The 18,250-nt window shown below is 41.8% G+C and overlaps 1 protein-coding gene across 4 annotated transcripts in view; it reads left to right on the forward strand.

The window, feature by feature from the left end:
• The window catches only part of HOMER2 (homer scaffold protein 2), a 115,545-nt gene that overhangs the window by 88,279 nt on the left and 9,016 nt on the right, over window positions 1-18,250 (forward strand). For all 4 annotated transcript variants that reach the window (XM_044981120.1, XM_044981119.1, XM_044981122.1 and 1 more), the window contains 4 exons: window positions 2,553-2,692; window positions 6,912-7,068; window positions 10,018-10,128; window positions 15,130-15,210. In XM_044981120.1, coding sequence (XP_044837055.1) covers window positions 2,553-2,692; window positions 6,912-7,068; window positions 10,018-10,128; window positions 15,130-15,210 — 489 coding nt within the window. The remainder of the gene's footprint in view (window positions 1-2,552; window positions 2,693-6,911; window positions 7,069-10,017; window positions 10,129-15,129; window positions 15,211-18,250) is intronic.

The following is an 18,250-nucleotide window of genomic DNA, read 5'->3' on the forward strand; positions in this document are numbered from 1 at the left end:
CCTAGGATGTTATGTCACAAAAGTAAATGCTTTCAGTGACTGAGTTTTTTTGAGTGGTAGGGAAGTAGGCATATGTTTAAAAAGGGAAACAAAGATGCTGTGTGGGGGACAATTATACACCGGTCATCCTAACTTCGATACCTGGAAAGATACTGAAACCAATTATGAAACAATCAGTTTGTAAGTACCCAGAGGGATAATAGAGTTATAAGGAATAGCCAGCATGGATTTTTCAAGAACTAATCATGCCAAACCACCTAATTTCCTTCTTTGACAGGGTTACTGGCCTAGTAGATAGGGGGAAGAAGTAGATGTTGTTTATCTTTATTTTTTAAGGCTTTTGACATTCTCATAAGCAAACTAGGGAAATGTGGTCTAGATAAAATTAGTGTAAGGTGCACAGCTGGTTGAAAGACCGTACTCAGAGGTAGTTATCAGAAGTTTTCTGTCAAACTGGGAGGGCATTTCTAGTGGGTTCCCACTGGGTCTGATACTATTCAGAATTTTCATTAGTTACTTGGATAATGGAGTGGAGAGTATGCTTCTAAAATTTGCAGATGACATCAAGCCTAGAGGGGTTGCAAGCACTTTGGAGGACGGGTCTAGAATTGAAAATGACCTTGACAAATTGAAGAATGTGTATAAAATCAACAAGATGAAATTCAGTAAAGAGAAGTGCCAACGACTACAGTTGGGAAGGAAAAATTAAATGTACAACTTCAAAATGGGGAATAACTGACTAGGTGGTAGTGCGGCTAAAAAGGATTCTGGGGGTTACAGTAGGTCACAAATTGAATGTGTCAAAACTGTGATGCAGTTGCAAAAAAGGCTAATATTCTAGGGTACATTAACAGGAGTATCATTTGTAAGACCTGGGAGGTAATTGTCCCACTCTACTCGACACTGGTGAGGCCACAGCTTGAGTGTGGTGTGCTGTTCTGGGCACCGCACTTCAGGAAGGATGTGGATAAATTGGAGAGAGTCCAGAGGAGAGCAACAAAAATAATAAATGGATTAGAGAGCCTGATATATGAGGAAAAGCTTTTTAAAAACTGAGTCACATTTCCCCGGGGGTTCCCAAGATTGCAAAGCTCCTCATTACTACCTGCCCTTAGCGTGAGGCAGGCTTGTCCGTGCCTGCTGGGGTCAGCTCTCCAACTCCAGGGGCCACGGGCAACACAGGCCCTGCTCTCTCTCTTCTGGTTAGGCACACTCTAATCCTATAGCTCTCCGAGAGTCCCCCTAGAGTGACCAGATGCTGGTCTACTATTCACAGATTTTCTGCTCCCAACGAAGTAGTCCACACCAGCTTACTAGCTTCCCTTCAGGTCACCACTTGATTTGACACACAGCACTTAAATAATGTTTATAGTGAAAACTAGTAAGAATTTACTTAACGAAGTATGGAGATTTGAGAAGTAGCAAGTAAAATATTGGAAACAAATAGTTGCATGTAAAATAAAATCATAACGTGCATTTTAAATCCTAGACTTAACTACCAAGATACTGTTCTGTCTAATTAAATTTAGCTCATCCAAAGTCTTTGCAGTATTTTCCAGCCAGGTTGGCCATGATCCTCCTTTCACAAGGCAGAACATGCTGACAGTTTTGTCTTCTTCGTGAAGGATCCGGAATGTACCTCAGTACCCCCAGTTATGCCCCAAACATCCATTGTCTTTACTTGTAAATGGGATATCCTCATGCTTTTTTTTGTTTTTTCCTGCAGCTTTCCTCTCTTGTTGAATCTGCAATCTTCTGCTTAGCATCAGGCTCAGTAATGCAAATAGGCCTCCACTGCAAAGCGGACAATACAGAATAGACACATGAGCAGCCAGAGAGAGATAAGCATGTTTTTCCCCTCCTACATGACAGAAACTTGTTTATCACCTTCTGGTGACATGCTTTAACTCACATACCTTACGATGAAAATTTTCTGTACCGATACATAATTCCTTAAATATTATGCACACATACATTTCACAATTATTATGACAACCCGTGGGCTCTTGGTTCTTGGTATATACCTCACATGCCACCTTCTGGTAAATTTAATATACATACATCTGCCACAGGGGATCCTGGTAAAACTCTATAAACATCCTTGTACACTCTGCCAGTTGGCACCAAGAGGTTTCTGGGTCACACTGAGCATGCTTACTCTTGAAAAAGAAGATTGAAGAGGGGTATGATGAGTCTTCAGATATGTGAAGAGCTGTTATAAAGAGGATAGACTCAGAGATCAATTGTTCTCCATGTCCACTAAAGGCAAGACAAGAAGTAATGGGCATACTCTATAGCGAGGGAGACTTAGGTTAGTTACTAGGACAAACTTTCTAACTATAAGGGTAGTTAAGGTCTGGAATAGACTTCCAAGGAGATTGTGGAATCCCCCTCGTTGCAGATTTTTAAGAACAAACACCTGTGAGGGATGGTCTGTGTTTATGTGGTCCTGCCTCAGCACAGGGGCCTAGACTTGATAAACGCTCAAGGTCCCTTCTAGCCCTACATTTCCACGATTTTATGTTATCACTAATCTGTGGATTGTGCTGCAGGAATCTGGACGTGAAACACCATCTTTTACTCGGGCATCCAGCATAAATGGAACAGATGATGAGAAGGCATCTCATGGTGACTCTGCTGATGCACATCTGAAAAGTGAGAATGACAAACTGAAAATTGCTCTAGCCCAAAGGTGAATCTCTTGTAATATCTAAATTGCACTGAATGCCTGTGCAGTAACTCTTCGGGAGAGGTTACATATACATATCCAGGGATGGCTCAATAAGGAAACAGCTATCTGACCTAATAATTACTATACTTGTTAAAAGGCAAATACCAAGGTAGATACAGTAACAACTTGTATAAAAAAATTGGAAGATGATAAAAAAAAAGTGGTAGTGGGATCTGTGGTGTTGCCTGCCTATTACCCACGTTATTGTAAACGGAAATAAAAATAATCGATGTCCTATTTAAGCATAGCACATACAGTCGTGTCTTATTCCTATAGCAATAAGGGGTTGTAACAGGGTTCACTCACCACTCTGGCACTTCCTGCTGGCTGTCATGGGAATTAGGTCTGTATGTTAGTGTGCCCTCTTTGGGTGGTGCCTCACCAGCGTCACTCCTGCTCTAGGACCTACATCTCTCCAAGGACTGTGGTGTCCTCTTCAGCGACACAGCCCACCGGGGACCTGCAGTCTGCTATTCAGCCACTTCCCTTAGTGACTACTACAGTGACTTGTCTGGCCACTTCCTTGTGGCCCCAGCATCCTCTTTGCCCTTTCCTCAGGGCCTCAGCCTAAAAACCCCAGCAACCAACCAGAAGATGTTTCTTGCTCCTCTGGTCCCTGCTAGAAGCACTGCTCTGTCCACGGTACTGGCAGGTCTCTCAGCCCTACAGAGACACAGTCCTTCTTCCCTGGGCTCCCAGCAGAGAACTGCCCTTTTCTGCCCTATAGCTCCCTTTTTATATGGTCCTGCTTGGCCCTGCTTGGCTGCTCCCTTCAGCCTTTCTCTGATTGGCTGCCTCTTGCGCAGCCTCCCTAGGGCTTTATTAACCCTTTAGAGCCCAGTGTGGGGCAGGTGGCTCATCACAGGGGCATACACGTACCAGAGTGAATGCATGTGGCTCTCAAACCTCTTCATTCATTTCTAATTTACTTGTGTTCCTAAAAAAAAAAAAAAAAAGCTTTTTTTCACATGTGAACTTTAAATTGCTGACAGATTAGGAGGAGTTCTGATGTACTGCTAAAATGTCTCCTCTTTAAAGGTTTAAAATGTATAAATTTTTTCTTTTACATTAATAAATCATCAAAGGTTTGCTTATACAATTTAGACCACTGAATATTAAATAGTCATAGCTTATAATATCTAGGCTAATAGTATTAGCAGAAATTATTCAGATGTTATTGCATCAATTTAAAACCACATATTAGATGATTGAATGAGCTGACTTTAGTAGGTACTTCTTTTGTCAAATTGGGAGATTTAACACTTTGTTTCTTTCTGATTTGGTGCATGATGAGGTAAACTCTTCTGTGCTAGTGATACCAGATCACATTGCCAACCATCAACGTGGCGATGCAGATAACATTTAAGAATGCCGATAACATTTAGGCCATAGGGGAGCAATTACTGCTGATATTGTGTGAAGCCAATTTTCTCTTCTTTTAGTTTCAGTGGGTGTACTTTATCTGTGAAAACAGGTGAGGGTATGTAAAAGCACAAAAGAGATCAGTTCATCATAAAAAATGAATGAAAAAAATTTAACTTTACGTAGCTTTCTAAAAAAAACTTTGTGCACCACTTTAAAAATGTGCCCTATGTGCCTTGAAATCACATTTTGTACCATTTGATTTAATAAATTATTTGAAAAGGCAAATCACTGTAATTTGTAGCCATAGTAAAATAAAAAGTTGGAATGCTCTAAGCAGTGACATTAATATGCCGTAATTCTCTTCTTGGAACTTATTTGCCACATCTATCTCTAGCATACGAATATGCCCATGAGTGAAAAGGAAAAAAAAATCAGGTTCACAAGTTGCTTTTAAAAAAAAAATTAAAAAAAAAAAAAAAAGCAATATAAGCCATATGATACATTAAGCCAGGGATCAGTAATCTTTGGCACGCGGCCCATCAGGGTAATCTGCTGGCGGACCGCAAGACATTTTGTTTATGTTGACCGTCCGCAGGCATGGCCCCCCGCAGCTCCCATTGGTGTGCTGGCCGCCACTTCCCGCAGCTCCCATTGGCCGGGAACGGCAAACCACGGCCACTGGGAGCTGCAGTGGGCCATGCTTGCAGACGGTCAACTTAAACAAAATGTCTCGCGGCCCGCCAGTGGATTATCCTGTTGCGCTGCGTGCTGAAGGTTGCTGATCTCTGCAATAACGATTCAAAGGTTATATAAGAACATAAGAATGGCCATACTGGGTCAGATCAAAGGTCCATTGAGCCTAGTATCCTGTCTGACAGTGGCCAATGCCAGGAGCCCCAGAGGGAGTGAACCTAACAGGTAATGATCAAGTGATCTCTCTCCTGCCATCCATCTCCACCCTCTGCCAAACAGAGGCTAAGGACACCATTCCTTACCCATCCTTGCTAATAGCCATTAATGTACTTAACCTCCATGAATTTATCTAGTTCTCTTTTAAACCCTGTTATAGTCCTAGCCTTCACAACTGCCTCTGGCAAGGAGTTCAACAGGTTGACTGTGCACTGTGTGAAGAAGAACTTCCTTTTATTTGTTTTAAACCTGCTGCCCATTAATTTCATTTGGTGACCCCTAGTTCTTATATTATGGGAACAAGTAAATAACTTTTCCTTATTCACTTTCTCCACACCACTCATGATTTTATATATCTGTCATATCCCCCCTTAGTCTCCTCTTTTCCAAGCTGAAAAGTCCTAGCCTCTTTAATCTCTCCTCCTATGGGAGCTGTTCCAAACCCCTAATCATTTTAGTTGTCCTTCTCTGAACTTTTTCTAATGCCAGTATATCTTTTTTGAGATGAGGAGACCACATCTTTACGCAGTATTCAAGATGTGGGCGTACCATGGATTTATATAAGGGCAATAAGATATTCTCCATCTTATTCTCTATCCCTTTTTTAATGATTCCTAACATCCTGTTCGCTTTTTTGACTGCTGCTGCACACTGCGTGGACGTGAACTATCCACGATGACTCCAAGATCTCGTTCCTGATTAGTTGTAACTAAATTAGCCCCCAATCATATTATATGTGTAGTTGGGGTTATTGTTTCCAATGTGCATTACTTAACATTTATCCACATTAAATTTCATTTGCTACTTTGTTGCCCAATCACTTAAGTTTTGTGAGATCTTTTTGAAGTTCTTCACAGTCTGCTTTGGTCTTAATTATCTTGAGTAGTTTAGTATCATCTGTAAAGTTTGCCACCTTGCTGTTTACCCCTTTCTCCAGATCATTTATGAATAAGTTGAAAAGGATTGGTTCTATTCAAGGTTGCATACAGTGTGTATGAATCATAGAATCATAGAACTGGAAGGGACCTTGAGAGGTCATCTAGTCCAGTCCCCTGCACTCATGGCAGGACTAAGTATTATCGAGACCATTCCTGATAGGTGAAGTACTTCAACCCTCCTTTTAATTTTTAATGGGATAATTTTTTTATTCCTAGTGGCTGTAGTCACTTCTACAGGCTAGTAACTGAGATACTAGGAGCTTTCAGTTTCCTCCACCCATTGTCCCTCAGCTCTTTAAAAGGCACATCACTCACCCTTTACTTCAGGAGCTTGGAAGGTCCGGGGTCGTTTAGTTCTTCAACAGTAATATTTTATAGATATTTAAAATCAAACAAAAGAAGTGAAAGTATTTTACCTACAGAGTATATCTATATTTCTTGGCCTACTATATAAAATACTATAGTATTATCTTTCATCCTGGATGATCAAAACATGCTTTATAAACTGATATGTACTCTATGCGTAGGTACCACCTGAAATGCAGCCACTGTTTAACAATTCACAGCTACAATTCAGTACAGCTTAGGACAGGAAGTAAAGAATGGTGTAAAAATCCATGACTGCAAACACCACACATCTAAACTAAACCTCACATCTGGCACTGACAATAGTACTTTTTGATTCCAAAAGCACAAGCTCCTCCTACTTGAATTAATAGAGCATCTATTATGCTAGATGTAGTAGCTTTAGGACTTGTATTGTCTGTGGACTGTTCATTAGAGATAAGTGATCGTATACACTTGAGCAGGTCCGATATTCTCTGACAGAGGGTCAATGTGCAGTGGTCATTCTGCTAGGATACTGTATCTAATTCAGCTTGCCACCCATTGTTGCAATCAGGTGTTCTCACAGAGCGCTAAATGGAACTAAAGCATTAGTGAATCTAACTCTAGTCTGTTGTTTTCAGTTCTTCCAATGTAAAGAAATGGGAAACAGAACTGCAGACTCTGAGGGAGAGCAATGCCAGGCTGACCTCTGCACTCCAAGAATCTGCTGCCAGTGTAGAGCACTGGAAAAAACAGTTTTCAGAATGCAAGGAAGAGAATGATCAACTCAGGAACAAGGTAACGTGAGTGGGTTAAGTAGAATAAAATGAACCCCAGAGCACCATTTGAAATGCCAGAGAACCCTGGCTTGGGGACTCCTCTCCTATTTCTCCTTGCCCCAAGCCAATGTCCTCACAGACAGCCCATGCTGTATGATATTTACAAACATCACCAGCAGTACTAGGTTGTCCAAATACTAACCAAAAGCTACTGAGGACTCTGCAGCCAAGCACTGAACAAAGCAGAGGAGGGCAGTCAGCAGCAGTACCAAGGGTCAGAAGCAAAAAACACAGTTCAGATTCCCACCAGTTATAAAATCCAGACCCAAACTCTTGTTGAATTATCATTTTGAAATAATGTATATTTATTGTAATATTATTAAGCTTTAAAAATCCTTAATATGGTTCTTTCTAAACCTTTTCCGATGCTCCTCTTCTCTCAGCCTAGGCAGAACAGAGACAGCAATGGCATCTCTTTTGTACTTGTGTGTTGTTCTTCTCTGTCTATCCTGGCTTCTCTGCTGCTTCATTGTATTTTCTTGTGCTAGAAAGCAGAAAGAGAGGAAGAATGGAGTAGAGGAGACTGAGATGGCTACTTCTCCTTGCTTCCAGCATGCAGGAGGCAAAGAACTGGGAGCCAGTAGGTGGGCTGGGATTTGCATATCACCCAAGATTCCATGCTCACTGGTTGGTGGAGCTATAATACTGTCTGTCCGTGCTGTTGGGTAGGATGCGAGGAAAGAGAACTCCAATGAAGATGATTGCCATAGTGTACTCTTCTCATAAGTTATTTAGCTATAGTATATTGATGCCTTGAGCTCACTCATTGTGGTAAGGTGGCTGATTTAACCCAATAATCCCAATTAAATCTCAAAATCAGACAGCTAAGTGAAGACATGAGTTGTACCCACAATACTGTAAGCACAAAAAGGGAGGAGGAGGAGCCAGGCTGAGAATCAGGCCCACCAGCTTCAAAGCCGCGTATTTCAACTCCATAAGCCTGTTGGAGATCGTTGCCAAAAGCCTTTTTCCCTTCCTTACCGAGCATGTAATTTCACAGCACTGTAGTACAGGGATCGAATGTGAACCACAAGAGAGAACACTTGGGAGATGTAAATTTAGATTTTTAAAAACCCTGGCTTAGAATAGTAGCTTGTACTGTCACTAAAATAATATGGTGCTATCTATCAAAAGCTTGTAATTGGCCCACGCACTGGTACAAGTCTGCTGAATACAGTGGAATTCAGTTTCCGTGAATACTGCTTGTAGTGATAATTTCAGCCTATTGATCTTAAGCTACTTTCCAAAAAGCTGGGGCCTGTTATTGCTGCTGTTTTTGCCTTTCACTTATACAGATCTCTGGGGCATTCAATGTATAGAGCAGGTTGCAAGTGATTTTTTAAATTTTCTATTGTTTTCAGGGGTAGGTATGACTTTCATTCCTTTTTGCATGCCATTTAGCTCCAGGTGAAGAATGCTATAGCTTGTGGGAGTGCCACTGATAGACAGATGTAACCTGACTTACCTGTCTGTCAGGGCACTAAAATGCCTATTGGAATTCACTCTGTTTTGCAAGATGGAGATTTTATATCTGTGTGCAGTTTGGGGAGGTCACTGTCAGAATGTGGAGATAATTCCACTAGAGTAAATCAGTGCTTCACAACAAGCTTTCTGTATTTAGACTACCACTTAACCCATGCTGGGTGTCAAGATTGCCTGGCACTAATTGTTAGCATCAAAGTAATATTAGGTTGTTAGATAAATCTGGTTCCTAGAGCAAAGAGTTAATAGTTCATTGTTAAGGCTAGCAGTGAAGGTTTCTTTTATGTATAAGGGAGAAATAGCTGATCGAAATAGTAGATTACAGTTAAATAGAATAGCATGCAACATAAATTATTTACTCAATGTTTTTGCTTTTGTGTACTGTTGCATAGGAAAGTTGCTTTCATTGACATGACCAGGTGCAAATGTGCCACTTCTCTCTAAGTGTAGTCAAAAATGAGCAGGTTCACAAAATGCTTCCTTATTCTGGCACAGTGGTTAAGGTACCTATAGCCCAACAGTCAGATGCTTTCTGTGGTTCATATAGCCCCACTGTCTGCATACAGTGTCATTGATCTTCCTGCAGAGAGAGAGATTCTTCTTTGTTTCTTCTCTCAAGTAGGTTTCTCAATAGGCATTGGTGCTGCACCAGTATGGGGTGCTGGGAAATTCTTTCTCCTGTGTTAATTGGGTTAGGCAGTTTTGCACATTGGTCTGCCTTAAAATGATGCCAAGTACAGTCCCAGAGTAACCCAACACTGAGAATTAAAAATACATTAATGAGAGAGCCTGGTGACTTAGGAGCAGCGCAGCACACAAGGTCTGAGTCCAAAGGTGGCTAGAAGAAGTGTAGAATCAGCAAGCTCATTCTCTGTCTGAGAGAACAAAGCATCATCTGTCACACTGTACTAATCCGTCTGGCTAAGTTTTAATGCTGTATCCAGCCCTCTTATTCCTGCTGGAATAATAGACAGGCCTTGAGGAGATGATGTTGGGAACTCCAGAGAGCTTACTTCCTCAGACCATATTTTTAAAAAACCCCATAGATTATTGGCTCATACTTGCATAAAAATGGAAGTGGAAATATATCCCATCCATTGCTCCTCACGACTTATTATGACATTCCAGTGCTTTGCACAGTCCCATGTGATTACATAAGGCACTATCTAAGATACAATAAATGCATCCTGTGAGTCTGCCTAGTGTGTGTGTAAATGGGTTACTTTGTTTTTCTTAATTTTAAATATAACAGTGGTAACTTTGATCTGTTGTACTAACTGGTGTGCTCTGGGCGGGGGAGATCCTCAGCTGATGTGAATTGTGGTACCTCCATTGATTCCAGTGGAGCTGGAACGGTTTACACCAGCTGAGGATCTGCTCCTAGATTTGCAGAGAGTTGGAGTTTGCTATGATCTTTTTTTTAAAGATTGAAGAGCTGGAAGAACAATGCAATGAAATAAATAAAGAGAAGGAAAGAAATGCACAGCTGAACAGGCGCCTCCAGGAACTGGAATCAGAACTTCAAGACAAAGAACTAGTAAGTAAAAAAAACTTAGAAATGGCACAAATTCTTTAAAGTCAGAGTGGTCCTATCTGTTTTTCACTACACAAAGCAACACATACAGTGTGTCACCACAGTCAAAGGGAGCCCAGCATTTAAAGTTACTGCTCTTTCTAGCTGCTGTAAGACTCTTTAGATCTCCAGTCGTGTCCCCTAATCACTTGTTTACAACACTGTAGGTTCTGAATTTTTAATCTGATTTGGCATTTGAGTTTGACAGTTGTTGTTAACAAAAATGATACTTTACGCTTCTGAGGATCTCAGTGCCTCTTAAAACCATTAATTGGTTAAACACCTGCTGAGACAGGTAAGTAGGAGTATCCTCGGATGAAATGAGCTGGAGAGGTTCATTGCCTTGCCTAAAGTCACACAGCAAGTGAGTTGAAAATAGAATCTCAGAATCACTGCTCTCAGTCCCCGCTTTACTGTATGGGAGGAGGGGAGCTGTTGACTTTCAGGTGCTTGTCAGTAAAAAGACATCCCTTACAAGAGAATGTAGTATCTTTGTTAAGACAGGTGAGGCGCTCTCTTTCAGTGGAATCTTATATTTTACTATTTTGCCACCCACACCTTCTGATTTTAAGAATTAAATCCAAGATGGAGATTAAGATTAGAGGATGTTACTGACATTCATTCACAATTCCTAAATCTCTCATTTTAGCTTAGAGGGTATTCATTTTGCTAAGGCGAAAAATGTTGGAAACTTACAGCCCCTGACTAGGGGGCGGGAAATAATGGAATCTTTGAGGTTCTCTTCCCTCCTCCCCCCCCCCCCCGTAGAAACCAAATGTTCTGTGTCGACTCAAGAGCAAATGCAGACAGCAGGTGTAGTGAAGCTTGCCTAGTGCCATTATAACTTCTCAGCTGGTGCTCCTAAAGAGCAGTGCTATTAAGGAGCTTTAAGATGGTACAAGGAGATAGGTTAGGGAGATGGATTTTGATGCACAGTTAAAAATATAATGCAGTTTTCAGCACCAAGTTTCAAAGGAAAAGGTCATGCTTTTTTCCCAACCTTTCTGCTCTAATAGCATATGTAATAACCCCTACTTTGTGATAGCATTTTCCTTCAGGTTCACATTCTCCAGACACCAAATCAGCCAGAAAACGGATTGACTCATGAATATTACAGACCTAGCTACCATTTGTTTTTGAGAAGGAACTGCACCCCCAGCCTGATTTCAGACTGTTTCTTATGTTAGTGGATTTCTGATTAGCTCTAAACCACTGTAAATAAGCAGCTCTTGGCTTTGCAAGGCAAACCAGTGTGGAGCCTGCTCACAAATGCAGCCATGAAAGAAGACCTCTGAAATTCTGTCCATTTGAGGAACAGTAAAGGGAGGAGAGAGAAATGAAAGGATGGAAAGAGGCACAGAGGCTTTGGGAAAAAGAAATATAAGCCACAGACCTATACAAGGGCATCAGAATGCTTAAAGATGTATGGGGGTTCACTTCTCAAAATAAACACAGGCGGTTACTGTCACAGAGTTCTGGGGTGTAATCCAGATCAGTAAGGAGTTGTCACTACTTGCCCTGTAACCCTTGGATGCCTCACAGTGCTTTGCTGCTGTAGCTTCCAGCCTCAGATGCTCATGGCCAACCTACAAGTATGCAGGTGACACCCTAAGTGTCTGTGTGCTAGACATCCCTGGTTAGCAGCTCTGACTCCAACCTGTCTACCACCCCGCAGCCCCCTCTGGCTTCCACCAGCCTTGCTTTCAACCAACAAGGTGACCCCATCACACTTATAGTCCCGAATTTCCCCCAAACTGTGTGCACCTTGAAGTATCTAGCCCTCTCCTGGACAGCTCAGAGAAATAATAAGGTTTATTTCTCCTTTAAAGAGACAAAAGCACATTACAGCTTATTAAATTAACTGTGGTAAATTCACCTTTCTTTCAAACACAGCACTGAGTTAATTTATGGTAAAAAATAAAGTGCATTTATTAACAAGTTTAACTGATGCCAAGTAAAAGGGATAAATTTGGAAAGGATCACAAGCAAATAAAAAAAAGTGAAAATATGCACCTAAAACTCTGAAAACTTAAACTAGCAAAGTACAGGCTTTGTTCAATATCATTTCTGTCACCAGTCTTCCTTCTTTTCAGCCAAGGCTGACTTTCCTTCAGTGAGGACGTTTTACAGAAGTACAAGAAGTTGGCTTCCCTTGTCTCTCTTGGTGAAAGATCTTTGCCTAAGCAGGTTTCTCACTCATATTCAGTTCCCAGAGACTTCAACCCGTCTTTGGTAGAAGGACCCATCGTTCTCAGCTCGCAAGAGTTCTGTTCCCTTGTGTCCACCTAGTGATGGATGCTAAAGATGGCTTCTGTCTTTGCTTATAACTTCCAAAGTTCAACAATCGTGTTTAAAGAGGCAGGATGACCTCATGCTGTGGGGCTTGTTACTCCCTGGCATGTGTATAAGACTTCCATTGTTTTGATTCCACCATGCTTAATTTACATAGGAGACAGGTAAATAGCTGCTATGTTGCCTCCTGTCTGGGAAAGACCTGTTTCTCCCTTCATTTGGACATACTGTAAAGCCTAATATCAATAAGTAGCCATAATTCCTTATATAGTGTTAATACATACATTTTACGATGATATTAATCACCAGAGAATCTTAGGCTTTTATAAAATAACTCACTTAATAAACTTTTATAGTACAGTGACATTGTTTACAATCAGTTGATTCGGTTGGTTATCATGTGAGGTTCAGATCCCTTGTCTTTATAAACCAGTACATCTTTGCAGCGTATTCTTTGAAAAATAAATCCTGGACCAAGCTTTCCTGGGGCTGGGTGTAGATGCCATACTGTCTCCACCCCTATTTGTTACCTTGATAGCTTTGTTTACCTAATATGTAAATTGGACCTTCATTGTGTTTGTCTGGTGATGGGGCTGGTCAGAGAAGCAAACGTTCCTTTGTCTAGGACAGACTTGTTTACCAACTCCCTTGACATGCCTGGCTTAAACATATTTTTGTAATCATTCCAACATATATCCATAACTCTTAATACACACTGCACACATCCATCACACAAGTATATTAATGATCAGTGAGTTATTAGTTTTCCAATGACATGTTACTTGACATATTTTAGATACAAATTATAACCATAGTTGGGGAGCACTGAATTGGTCAGGCCAACTGAAACTCATCACCTGATACCAACACAAATCCTTGTCCTTTGGCCCTGGGATGCTCATAGGGTCACTCCTCCACCCTTACAAAGCTGCAGCAGGGCTAGCCACTCGCTGCCAGGTCAGAGTCCTCTTTCCTGACGGGGAATCTGCTGCCATATTTTCATTGTCCTTTATATTAAAAAAAAACCTGTTTTGTCATCTTTGTTTACAGTTTCCAGGACATAATATCCAAGAGTATACATAATTTCATCTACAGAGTTGTTACAGAGCTTTCACGGTGACTTTAATAACCGTTGTGCTGTTAGATTTCAAACAATCTATTACATCTCACCTTTTAAATCAATATCATGACCCCGCTGTGGGAGGTGTAGTGATTGTCAGGCCTGACCAGACTTGCTGACACCATATAGTAGAGCCTCTGTGTCACAGTTAACAGCTTTTTTGCATTAGAAACGGCTTTTAATTGATTTCAACGTGGTGGACAGAAACAGTCTATGCTAACAAGCAATTGGACCCTTTACATTAATGCTGTAAAGTAATGGTCACAGAGTTGGAGAAGAACACACAAAATATTGGAGATGTCCTGAATAATAGAATCACTCATGAAGAAAGCTCAGTTTCTGGGTGGGGTGGTATTTTTGGCAAAAATTTTGGAAGGAAATAAAAAACCACTCTGGAATAGACCAGATTCTTTTAAAAGTTGGGTGGGAACTGAAATGTGAGAAATGGTATTGTACCTGGAGGAACAGAATCTGGAGATATTGAGGAAATGTTTTTTGTTGCACAATTTTATGGTAGAGCATAGGGTACGTATTCCTATATGCTCTTATTCTGCTGTGAGATCACCAGTACCTGGAAAGGAAGATGTCACACATCCCCCAACTCTACTTGTGATGTGTGATATGGCTTGGCTATCCTGTATCAGCTTAGACTGAGGACCGCCAAGGCTGGACACATTTTATCTTTATTAATCTTTTTAGAATATCTGAGGAAATAAAATACATGTTTGGAGGCAGATCCTGTAGCCTGCTCCACAGATTGCAGCCTGCCTCCTCCTGGACTCTAAGGAAAGTCTCCAGGAGCAGATCCTTGTGGATGTTTTCACCCAGAAAGTCTGTTTCTGCAGCTTTAAATGAGGGAGGGGGGATGATTTGGCCCTTGGTATTTACCTTCTTCAAATCTGTTCCCCACGTCACCACTGCCTTTGCTGTAAGCAGAGCAACAAACTCTGTTTAACTTTTCTCTTAAATCCATCTCTCCAGCCACCTACTTGTCTTGTTGCTCATTTCTAACTCCCTTCTGTTTGTCCATATTATTCTGGTACTGTTGCGCTCAGAGTTGAATACAGCATCCCAGGTGGTGTTGCTCAGAGCTCTAGATGTATATGCTCAGGCCTGTTATCTCTGTGCTCTGTGATGTTTTTACATATACAGCTCAAAATTCCAGTGATCTTTTTTACTGCCATATATCATTGCACACTCATATCTAATTTGCTGTCTGCTAGGTCTCTTTTAGCATTATTGCGTTTTAGATCTCTGTCTCATTGAATGTGTGTCTGTGTAGTGAGAATTCATAAATATAACTAGCTGGAGATAAGATTATGCTCAGGTGTAGAAACTATGTAGTCAATAAATGATTAAATGTGGTGCAAAAATGAATATTATTATATTTAATTTATTAAATTAACATAAAGCCAAAACATTATTTTCAGTTATTTTAAATCCCAGTGTTGTGTGGCATACAATATACTTGTGCAAAGTAATTTCACAGCTTCAAATTATTTTTTTTTTAGACTGAAGTTTGTTATAATTTTCCCCCTTTTTTTTATTTATAGGAATTGGAGGATCTTCGAAAGCAGGGTGAAATTATACCCCAGCTAATGACAGAATGTGAATCTGTATCTCAGAAATTACAGGTACAGTTCAGCAAATACATTGATCACATAGTGGAAAGGACATTTGTTTTATATTTCTCATGTTTATATATTTTTACCTGTTTGTAACTTAACTGATAAAGAGACCCCAATTCATAAAAGTGAATGCTGATTACATGCAAAATGTACTGTGGCTGCCCCAGAATTAGAAGTAATTATAGATAACTTCTGCCTCTGCCTGGTTATCTGAAGAAGTTGCTACTCTGGGATCATGTTGCAACTGACACCTGGCAGACTCCAGGATATTGTATTTCCAGCATTTATGCTGCTCTTGCCTTGCATTGCCTCATATGCAGTGCTACTAGAAGTGACTGCTTCACATACAAGAGCTGGTAAGCATTCACCAATCTCCTTCCAAATGGCCATTTTGAGTAGTCAAGTCAGTTATACTAACATCATGATGGCAGCTAAAGCTAATTATTATATAAGAACACGAAAAGAAGAAAAGTTATTTGTTTAAAAAAAAAAAACTAGTTACGTAACATTGGGGAGAAGTTCATACAAAAGGTATTTATATGGTGGGTAGTCTTTTTCAACACAATACATTCTGTATTTTTATGTAGATATTTATATAGCCTCCCCCCATCATCAAAGTATTTGAATCTGGTTGGTTTTAAAGCTTTCGAACTCTGTATATATCAAAATGATGCATTCAAGAATTTGGACCTGGGGGATCCCCATCATGGATCCGGCCTCAGTGTGGTATGTACCGTACTAACACAGAACAAAGAGACAGTCCCTACCCTGTACAATAAAAGTGTGAATTCAAACAACTGGTGTATAAGAGTTGCCATACTGGGTCATACCAATGGTCCATCTAGGCCAGTATTCTGTCTCCAGCTGTGGCAAGTACCAAAGTTTCAGGGAGAGTTTACAGAGCGGGGCAGTTGTCTTCCTCATCATCCCCTCCCCGCCTCAGGAAGTCAGAGGTTTAGGGTTGCCCACGCATGGGGTTGCATCCCTGACCATCTTGGCTATTGGCCATTGATGGACTTATCCTCCTATTTCTTTTTTGAACCTAGTTATACTTTTGGCCGTCACAACATTCCATGGCAATGATTTCCACAGGTTAATTGTGCATTGTGTGGAAAAACTACTTCCTCCTTGTTTGTATTAAATCTGCTGCCTGTTAATTTTATCAGGTGATGTTGGTTTTTGCATTGTGGGAAAGGAGTGAATAACACTTCTCTATTCACTCCCTCGCCCCCATCATTCATTTTATAGACTTCCTATAATATCGCCTCCTAGTCATCTCTTTTCTAAGCTGAACAACCCTAATCTTTTTAGTCTTTCTTATGTGGAAGCCACTCCATACCCTTCATCATCTTTGTTGCCCTTCTCTGAAACTTTTTCAGTTACACTATATTCTTTTTGAGATGGGGCAAACGGAACTGGACACAGTATTCAAGATGTGGACTCACCATGGATTTATGAAATGGCATTATGATATTTTCTGTCATCTTTTCTATCCATTTCCTATTAGATCCTAGCCTTTTTTGACAATTGCTGCTCATTGAGCAGAAATTTTCAGAGAACAATCCACAGTGACTCCAAGATCTTTCTTAAGTGGTAACAGGTAATTTAGAATCCATCTTTATTTATGTGTAGTTGAGATTTTTTTTTCCAATGTGCATTACTTTTCACTTATCACTGTTGAGTTTCATCTACCACTTTGTTGCCCACTCACCCAGTTTTGTGAAATCCTCCTGTAGCTCTTCACAGTCTGCTTTGGACTTAACTCTTGGGCAGTGGGTATAATAGACCAAGGAAGGCTTTGCCTTCCCTGGTGCAACCACCCCCCTGAGGGACATGTGGACCGTGGTGCCCCTGCCCTTTCCCTGAGGCCACCCCCCCACTGCGCCACCTACCTACGTGCACTCCAGATCCCTGCTGCTCGCCGCGTTACTTCTCCTCAGGAGCGGGGGAGTGAGGCGGGATGCTGCGAGGAAGCAGCAGGAACTGGGGCCGCCAGCTTAGACAGGGAGAGAGGTCACTGCCTCTGCCTGGCACTCGGGCGGGAGGCAGCTCGGCCTGGGGCTGCGAACGGCCTGGCCCAGCACTGGGGCTGGCCTTGGATGGTGGTTGGGGTGGGCTATCCCCAGCTCTTCTGGTTGCGGGGAGGGGGGCCTCAGGACTCCTCCTGTTATGGGGGGGGTTGGGGCTCCGGTGTGCGGAGGTATGGGGCCTCCGGTGGAAGAGGCATGGCCAGCGGGTTAACCCCCCCCTCCCAAATGGGGCTCACCCGCCACCCATGACTTAACTATCTTGAATAATTTTATGTCGTCTGTGAACTTTGCCACATAACTGTTTATTCCCTTTTCCAGACCATTAATGATTATGTTGACCAGCACAGATCCCAGTACAGATCATTGAGGGACCCCGTTGTTTGCTTCTCTCCATTGTGAAAACTGACCATTATTCCTACCCTTTGTTTCCTAGCTTTTAACCAGTTACTGATCCATGAAAGAATCTTCCCTCTTATCCCATGACTGGTTAGTTTCCTTTAAGAGCTTTTAGGTGAAGGACCTTATCAAAGGCTTTCTGAAAATTCAAGTACACGACATCCACTGGATCACCCTTGTCCACACGCTTGTTGATTCTCTCAAAGAAATATATTACATTGGTGAGGCATATCTTCCCTTTACAAAAGCTGTGTTGACTCTTCCCTAACAAATCATGTTTATTTGTGTGTGTAATAATTCTGTTCTTTGCTGTACAGGGGCAGCTCTAGCCATTTTGCCACCCCAAGCATGGCAGCACGCCGCGGGGGGCGCTCTGCCGGTCCCGCGGCTCTGGTGGACCTCCCGCAGACGTGCCTGCGGAGGGTCCGCTGGTCCCGCGGCTCCGGTGGACTTCCTGCAGGAGCCGCGGGACCAGCGGACCCTCCGCAGGTACGTCTGCGGGAGGTCCACTGGAGCCGCCAGCCGCCCTCTCCGCGACCGGCAGAGCGCCCCCCGCGGCGTGCCGCCCCAAGCACACGCTTGGCGTGCTGGGCTCTGGAGCCGCCCCTGTTGCTGTAGTT

This window comes from Mauremys mutica, chromosome 11 (genome assembly GCF_020497125.1).
Source record: "Mauremys mutica isolate MM-2020 ecotype Southern chromosome 11, ASM2049712v1, whole genome shotgun sequence".
Lineage (NCBI taxonomy): Eukaryota > Metazoa > Chordata > Testudines > Geoemydidae > Mauremys > Mauremys mutica.